Here is an 8,711-nt window from a genome sequence, read left to right as displayed (position 1 = left end):
AACAGAGTGAGGCTCGGTCTCAAAAAAAAAAAAAGGAATAGTACCAATGCTGAAATAGACGTGTTGTAATAATGTTCTTAGCTCTTCCTTCCAGCATTCTTTTTTTTGTTGTTAAATACTTCCACTGACTGAAATTAAACAGTATGTAATATCTTCAAGAAAGCACACTTAGATTTACGTATTACTTGTATATGTAGAAAATGCTCATAATACAAACTAATACAGAAGAAAAGAAACATGTTGTGATAAAGTTCTCAACTTTTTTTTTCTTTTTTTTTTTTTTTGAGATGGAGTCTCACTCTGTCGCCCAGGCTGGAGTGCAGTGGCGCAATCTCAGCTCACTACAACCTCCACCTCCTGGGTACAAGCAGTTCTCCTGTGTCAGCCTCTAGAGTAGCTGGGATTACAGGTATGCGCCACTACACCTGGCTAATTTTTATATTTTTAGTAGAGACGGGGTGTCACCATGTTGGCCAGGCTGGTCTCAAACTCCTGACTTCAGGTGATCCACCTGCCTTGACCTCCCAAAGTGGTGGGATGACAGGTGTGAGCCAACGCACCTGGCTTACATTCTCAACTCTTGATTCCAATGTTCTTTCTTTGTTAAACTCTTCCATTCACTGAAAGAAAACAGCACATATTGCAATATTTAGACTTTTTTATACATTTAATTTCTCTCATTATGTGCACGGTTGCCTTTAAATCTCTGAACTTATTTTAATGGCTGCTTAAATTATTTGTCTAATTCCATCATATCTTTATTTCTGAGTCTGTTTCTATTGGCTGATTTTTCTACTGGAGAGAGCTACATTTTTTTTGTACTTCCTTGCCCATCTGGTAAGTTTTCACTGGATGTCAGACATGGTGAATATGATGTTGGCGAGTGTCTGGATTTGGCTGTGGTGTTTTTTGTTTGGCTGCAGTTAAGTATTTACGTGGCAGCTTGACCCTTTTGAGACTTTTTAAAAATCGGTGCAAGGGCAAGTGGGGCAGGTCTAGAGAAGCTTTTTCACCAGGGCTGACTCAGCACCATGACTCTCCCAGGCCCCACTGCGTGCCCTGGAGAGAGAGCTCCAAGGACACTCTGCTGGCTGCCCTGTCAAGCTCTGGGAATTAGCGCACGTGGACCTCCCTGCTGGCTGCTCCCTTCCCACGAGTTGCTCTTGGCCCAGCCCATGTGGGCTTCTCCTGTGTATTTGCATGTGGCTGTCAGCCACAACTTCTAGGAGATCCCTGCACAGATCCCGGGATCCCCTCCTTTCTGCCACTCTGCCTCACCACTTCAGCCACTTCAGCTTCTCCAAACTCCAATCTTTGTCTTCTCCTCACAGCAAGAACACCGTGCTCTGCATGTTCACCGTCCCTGTGGGGACCCGGAAGGGCCTGTGGAGAGGAGCCGGGCGGCGAGTGGGTCCATCTCGCGAGGACCTTCTCTGAGGGGCCTGGGCCCCACACTGCTCGTGTGTTCATCGTTCACTCTGTGACAGCCATGCCCCATTTTCTGCCCAGTGTCCCATTTGTCTGAAGTGGGAAGATAGGCGTGGTGACAGCTGCTGTGTCATGTTAAAGATTTATTTATTTTTGCAGTTACAGGGATTTAAAAATGTATGTGTGGGGCCAGGCGCAATAACTCACGCCTGTAATCCCAGCAGTTTGGGAGGCCGAGACGGGTGGATCACGAGGTCAGGAGTTCGAGACCATCCTGGCTAACACGGTGAAACCCCATCTCTACTAAAAATACAAAAAATTAGCCAGGCGTGTTGCCAGGCACCTATAGTCCCAGCTACTCGGGAGACTGAGGCAGGAGAATGGCATGAACCTGGGAGGTGGAGCTTGCGGCGAGCTGAGATCACGCCACTGCACTCCAGCCTGGGTGACAGAGCCAGACTCAATCTCAAAAGAAAAAAAAAAAAGTATGTGTAGCCGGGCGTGGTGGCTCACACATGTAATCCCAGCACTTTGGGAGGCCAAGGCGGGCAGGTGGCTTGAGCCCAGGAGTTTGAGATCAGCCAGGGCAACATGGCGAAACCCTGTTTCTATAACAGATACAAAAATTAACTAGGCGTGGTGGTATGCACCCGTAGTCCCAGCTACTCGAGAGGCTGAGGCAGGAGGACTGCTGGAGCCCAGGAGGTAGAGGCTGTACTGAGCCAAGATCACACCACTGCACTGCAGCCTGGGTGACAGAGCAAGACTCTGTATCCAAAAAAAAAAAAACCATAAAAATAATTAAACAAAAACAAGAACACATTGTGTATAAATTACCACAAACTTAGCTACTTTAAACACCCATTTATTATCTCAGGTTCTGGGGCCAGGGCCTAGGCAGGGCTCAGCCATTCCCGGCTCAGGGTCTCTCCAGGCTAGAATCAATGATGGCCAGGCCTGCCTCTCCTTGGAGGCCCAGGGCCCCTTCCAGACTCACCCAGCTGTTGGCAGAATTCAGTCCCTGCAGCTGTGGGGCCGAGGCCTCCATTCCCTCGCTGGCTGACAGCCAGGGTCACTCTCCATCCTAGAGGCATCCTCAGCCCTGGCCACATAGCCCCTCCAGGGACCCTCTCACACACGATGGCTCCATTGGTATCATTCAAACTCCCTGAAGTTTACTGGTGCAATGAGGCCAGCAGGAGAGTCTCCCTCCCATGCAGAGCCATGCCACCATCTCTGCGTCACTGCCTCGGACAGGAGGGACCTCTCCCCGTCACAGGATCACCCACACAGCCTGGAATTCTGCCCCCAACGTGTGGCCCCATGGCCTTCTGTCCCAGAGTTGCTGGTGTTACGCCTAGTCCCCGTCCAATTTTTGTTCTTTTTCCCCCATAGACTTTTCTTTCGTCCTTCGTACTGTGACGTTTCCCCTTACTGTGTGCATGTGGGGTCTCTCAAGCTCTCTGAAGGCTGGCATCTGCTCTGTCCTGGCGGACCTGCCCCTTTACATCCTGGGTGGCTTCCTCCCTCCATTCTGATCTAAGATGCTGGTCTTCTGGAAGAAGCTCCCGGGTTCCTGTGTTCCCAGCCCTCTGTCCCTTTGCGCTCGCTCCGGGGGCTCTCCCAGCCCTGCCCGCCCCGTGGCTGGGTCCACCCTGCTCTGCTTGCTTTCGTACCTCTGTTCCTTTCTGCATAACCAGTTTATGATCTTTTAAGGTTGTTGCTTTCCTCCCTCTCTTCCGGCTTGCTGGTTCTTCTGTTTTTGTGCGCATCCCCCTCATCCATCCCCCTCCTCTGTCGTGTTGGGTTTTCTCCGGCGTCCGGCCATCCTTGGCGCCTGCTCATCTTCGTGTTGGGCACCCCCGTGTGCCCATCCACAGGAGCCCAGAGCACGTCAGGCCAGCGCAGGCTGCGCGAGAGCAGGAGGGACAGCGGCAGCCCTGCCTTTCCCGTCGCGCCTCCACTTTTCCTGTGGAATGCTTCCTCCTCAGGAAGCATTAATGCTGGACGGTTGGACGTGTCCTTAGGTACAAGCAACAGCTGTCCCTGGCGGTGGAAAGGGAGCGGAGCCTGGAGCGTGATCAGGTGCAGCTGGGCTTGGACTGGCAGCGCCGCTGTGACGACATTGAAAGGGACCAGATCCAAAAATCAGAGGCCCTGATTCAGGGTCTCACCACGGCAAAAAGTCAGGTGTGTGGGGCCACCAGGGCCTGGGGCCTTCTCGGCGCCTCTGCAGAGGTGGGGCTGGGCAAGATGGGTCTGGTTCTCACCAAATGGTTCTTTTTTTTTTGAGACGGAGTCTCGCTTTGTCACCCAGGCTGGAGTGGAGTGGCTGAATCTCAGCTCACTGCAAGCTCCGCCTCCCGGGATTTACGCCATTCTCCTGCCTCAGCCTTCCGAGTAGCTGGGACTACAGGCGCCCGCCACCTCACCCGGCTAGTTTTTTGTATTTTTTAGTAGAGACGGGGTTTCACCGTGTTAGCCAGGATGGTCTCGATCTCCTGACCTCGTGATCCGCCCGTCTCGGCCTCCCAAAGTGCTGGGATTACAGGCTTGAGCCACCGCGCGGCCCAAATGGTTCTTTAAATTTGAAAACACTAAACCTCACTGAGCAGTATGCTGTGTAGCAACAAAAATTACAGTAATAAAAATGCGCCCCGCCCGTCCACCCACCTTGACTTTCTTGCATAAGCGGTCTCTGTAGCTGGCCAGCCTCGTGGTTTAAGTAGCGTTGCATGATCCCATGATCCCTGCTGGCCTGCAAGGACAGCCAGGGGTGTGGGTGGCAGGAAGGGTTTGGTGGCCTGGCCACAGTGGGGAGCCTGGTGCTCTGAGCATCTCCCACCTATGTGTGCTGTTGGAGCCTCAGCAGGCATGGGAGCTGCCCCGTCATCCACACAGGGACTGAGGCCCAGTGTCGTTCCCAGGTTGCTGCCAAGCTGCAGGAGACAGAGCGGGTGCTACGGGAGCAGGAGGTGGTGCTGAAGGCCGTGACCCTGGAACGAGACCAGGCCATGCAGGCCCTGAGGATGCATGGGCTCCCCGGACCAGGGGCACAGGTGAGAGTGCCCAGCCTGCTCTTTGAGACTTTGCTCAACCGCAGCAGTGGGAAAATAGGACCGGATCCCCAAATCCTACCAAGACTGTAGTTAAGTCTTTCAGTTGTGTTCTTTTTAAATGACCTGTTGCACAAACAAGGGTAAGTGGGAAGCTTGAGAGAGTTAAGGTGAACTCGGGCTTCTTTGTATCTTTCATGTTCGAAAGCTTTAAAAATCCCAAATCCAAATATTACTAGATAGCAGACGTTCATGTGAGTTTGTTCTTATGGTATTGCCTGAGGACCGTCACAGCAGGTCATTTTATGCTAGGAATCTGTCATCACCGCTCCTGATTTTGTTGGGCAGTGACGTTAGTGGTCAGTAGTTAAGTACTCATCCTATGCCAGGGTTTGCCCTTAGGCCTTGACGTCCGTCCACTCATTTCATCTTGGAGGTTGGCACCATGTCCACTGAGACATGGTGACACTGAGGAGCTTGCCTGAGCTGTCACAGCTCATCAGAACAGAGCTGGGTCCACAGGCAGACGGGAGTGGGGTACAGGGCTGTAGGAGGCTGGGGGAGAGCACAGAGGGCCCAGCATGGGAGGACTGCCCTAGACCTGCAGATGACTTTTCTTTTTCCGTGGGGTGTGGTACATGCAGTAGAGTGTACGCAGGCCTGGAGCGCACAGGTCAGTGCAGTCAACACGTCAGTGTGCCCAAGCACCCTTACCACAACACGACCACCGCAACACGACCACCGTAACATGACCACCGCAACACGACCACCCGAGAGTCCCTGCCCCCTGCTGGTCCCACCTCCCCGCACAAAGCCGCCGCTGGTGCGCATTCTCTCCTGTTCGATTCGCTTCTCTGCCTGAGGCTTGGCTTGTCATGAAGGGCCTAGGTGGGCAGGGCTTCCTCCAAGAGTGCCAAGGCAGCCTGGTGTACTTAGGACTCAGATCCTAACTGGTATGAAGATTGTTCCTAGCTCGTCCTTCATTCATGTGGTTTTTACTCATTTGTTTTGAGACAGGATTGCGCTTTGTCACCCAGGCTAAAGTGCAGTGGTGCAATCTTAGCTCACTGCAATCTCCTCCTATCCCTAGGCTCAAGCAATCCTCCCGTCTCAGCTGCCCAAGTAGCTGGGACCACAGATGTGCATCACCATGCCTGGCTAATTTTTAGAGTTTTTTTGTTTGTTTGTTTGTTTTTAGACAGAGTTTCGCTCTTGTCACCCAGGCTGGAGTGCAGTGGCGCGATCTCAGCTCACTGCACCACCACCCCCGCCACCTCCCGGGTTCAAGTGATTCTCCTGCCTCAGCCTCCCAAGTAGCTGGGATTACAGGCATGAGCCACCGCACCTGGCTTTTTTTTTTTTTTTTGAGACGGAGTTTTGCTCTTGTTGCCCAGGCTGGAGTGCAATGGCGTGATCTCTGCTCACCGCACCCTCCGCCTCCTGGGTTCAAGTGATTCTCCTGCCTCAGCCTCCCGAGTAGCTGGGACCACAGATGCGTACCACCATGCCTGGCTAATTTTTTGCATTTTTAGTAGAGATGGGGTTTCTGCATGTTGATCAGGCTGATCTCAAACTCCTGACCCAGGTGATTTGCCTGCCTCGGCCTCCCAAAGTGCTTGGATTACAGGTGAGCGCCACCACGCCCGGCTAATTTTGTATTTTTAGTAGAGATGGGGCTTCTCCATGTTGGTCAGGCTGGTCTCGAACTCCCGACCTCAGGTCATCTGCCTGCCTCGGCCTCCCAAAGTGCTGGGATTACAGGTGTGAGCCACCATGCCCAGCTTGGTTGTTAATCTTAACTTTAGCCAAGACAAATGCCAATTCAGTTACTTACCTAGGGATGGGTCTCAGGCTGAAGACTGCACTCTAACAGACAAGCAAGTCCTGCCTCAGCTCTTCTGCCAATGTTGTACAGCAAAATAAACTCTAAATCTTGACCAAATTTGGGGAGATCGGATTCTCTGGATGGGGTGCTCCCAGACCTCGGCAAATTGTCCTGTTGGTTTGAGCCATAAAGTTGGCTTATTCCAGTACCAAGTACTAACAGGAGTTTTGTCAAAGGTCAGAGGCATCTCCACTCAGAATCTCCCTGTGGTTACCAAAGTGTGAACCCAGAAAATCTCAGACAGGTCTCAGTGAATTTAGAAGGTTTATTTTGCGAAGGTTGAGGACGCACACCCCAACACAGCCTCAGGAGGTCCCGATGACACGTGCCCCAGGTGGTCAGAGCACAGTTTGGTTTTATAGGTTGTAGGGAGACGTGAGTCATCCATCAACATGTGTAAGATGAACTGTGGTTCCGTCTGGAGAGGCGGGACAGCTTGAAGTGGGGAGAGGGCTTCCAGGTCATAGGTAGATAAGGGACAGATGGTTGCATTCTTTGGAGTTTCTGATGAGCCTCTCCAAAGGAGGCAGTGAGATATGCATTCACCTCAGTGAGCCAGAGGGTGACTGAATAGAATGGGAGGCAGGTTTGCCCTGAGCAGTTCCCAGCTTGACTTTTCCCTTTGGCTTAATGAGATTTTCCTTTCACACTGCCGAGCCCTCTGAGCCTTGCTTGCGGCTGTGGCGGGAATGCGCAGCCAGTGAGGGCGTGCGGCCAGCACCCTCAGCGTATCCTAGGACAGAGCCTGGTAAGCCCGTGGGCACTCGGTATCCCAGTCTGTAGCTGGCCAGGTCGAGCGCGGCCTTCAGCGGTCTGCCCCTCATGCAACTGTTTCTCCAGGAGAATTCTTTCTTCATTTTGGTTCTACCGTAAATATTTTCCCATGTCATTACAATTCTTCACAAACAGAATCTAAATGTCTGCATATTTTATCAAGTGGCCACACCGTCACGCACCTAGCAATTTTCTCACCAATGGTCCTTCATGTTGTTCACCAGTGTTATCACGGCGCTGCGGTGGGCAGTTTACTGTCTCCGTTTCTAAACTGCCAGTTGAGGTTCACGTTCTGTTCGCATTCTCTCCACCCTTAAGCACGGCGTGTGAAGCTCTCCTCCTGGGAGCCCAGGCCAGCTGGCCTTGCTGGTGAGCATGGAGGAGCCCGTGGGAGTCAGAGCACCCTGGGAAGGGGTCCAGGTCTTGCTTCAGGCTTGTATTCACGGAGTGCGGAGCGGGGAGCAGGCTCTGCATCCCTCAGGGTGGCTCCGCAGGAGAGGAAGCTGTGCCTTTTGCACACACCTTGGCTGGACTCATGGTTGAGCTGGGCCAGAGCCCTGGGACTTTGCTTCCCTCTGCGGTATCCGGGGTCTGTGCTGGCGTCTGGAAGCAGGTGTTTCCTCGAATGTGTCTGCTGTTCTAGTTGTTCACAGCCAGAGGGAGACTCATAGCGGCGAGTCCCTCCTGGTCGGAGGCAGAAGTGCCCCCACCTTTGGTTAGAGAAGGACACTCCTCACCTAGAACCGGGTGGGTGGGGCCTGTCTCTCCTCCTGCACCAGAGCCACCTCGCCTCGTTGTCCTCCCACCTTGGTGGCTCCTTGTGAGGTCTGTCATCCCTATGCCTGCCCTTTGACCCGAGTGTAACATGTCTCTCTTCTCTGGTTGCTTGTAGAGTTTCCGTTGTGTCGCTGATTTTTCAGCAGTTTGATCATGCAGTGCTCTCTGGTATGATCTTCTTTCTGTTTATCCTGCTTAGGCTTCACTGAGCTTCGTCATCTGTGGTGTACGGTTTTCATCGCATTTGTAACATGTTTGGCCTTGTTGTAGACGCGTCTGCTGCCTTCGTGTTCGTCTGGGCTCCTGGTTCCTTGTGCACCTTGTTTCTGGTCTCCAGAGCTCTGCTCATTTTTTCTTCTTTAGCCCCTTTCCTTCTGAGCTTCAGTTTGGGTATTTTCTGGTGCCTGGTGTTTATATTCACTACCTTTTCTTCTGCGTGCTCCGAACCTGCTCTTCATCCTATTCAGTGGAGGTTTGACTGTACCAAAGTATACATAACGCAAAGCTGGCCACTTTATTTTTTGGTGCACCGTTCAGCAGTGTGAAGCACATTCACACGGAGATGCAGCCCTCACACCACCCTTCTCCAGAACATTCTCATCTTCCCAAACTGAAGCTCTGTCCCCAGAAACACGGGCTCCCCTTCCCCGCCCCCAGCCCCAGCACCCCCATTCCACTTTCTGCCTCTGTGGATTTGACACTCTAGGGATCGCAACAGTATGGAAGGTTCAGGAATTTGAGTGTCATGTTTGCACCTCTGTCAGGCCAGGAAGGAGGGATATCACAACCCT

At 52.5% G+C, this 8,711-nt stretch overlaps 1 protein-coding gene across 1 annotated transcript in view; it reads left to right on the top strand.

The window, feature by feature from the left end:
* The window catches only part of CCDC57 (coiled-coil domain containing 57), a 142,921-nt gene that overhangs the window by 47,784 nt on the left and 86,426 nt on the right, over nucleotides 1-8,711 (top strand). Inside the window, exons 9-10 of the mRNA XM_011926598.1 lie at nucleotides 3,456-3,618; nucleotides 4,356-4,487. Coding sequence (XP_011781988.1) covers nucleotides 3,456-3,618; nucleotides 4,356-4,487 — 295 coding nt within the window. The remainder of the gene's footprint in view (nucleotides 1-3,455; nucleotides 3,619-4,355; nucleotides 4,488-8,711) is intronic.

This window comes from Colobus angolensis, unplaced genomic scaffold, assembly GCF_000951035.1.
Source record: "Colobus angolensis palliatus isolate OR3802 unplaced genomic scaffold, Cang.pa_1.0 Scaffold1, whole genome shotgun sequence".
NCBI lineage: Eukaryota > Metazoa > Chordata > Mammalia > Primates > Cercopithecidae > Colobus > Colobus angolensis.
The sequence above is the reverse complement of the archived record's forward strand: the minus strand, read 5'-3'. Positions and strand labels throughout refer to the sequence as shown.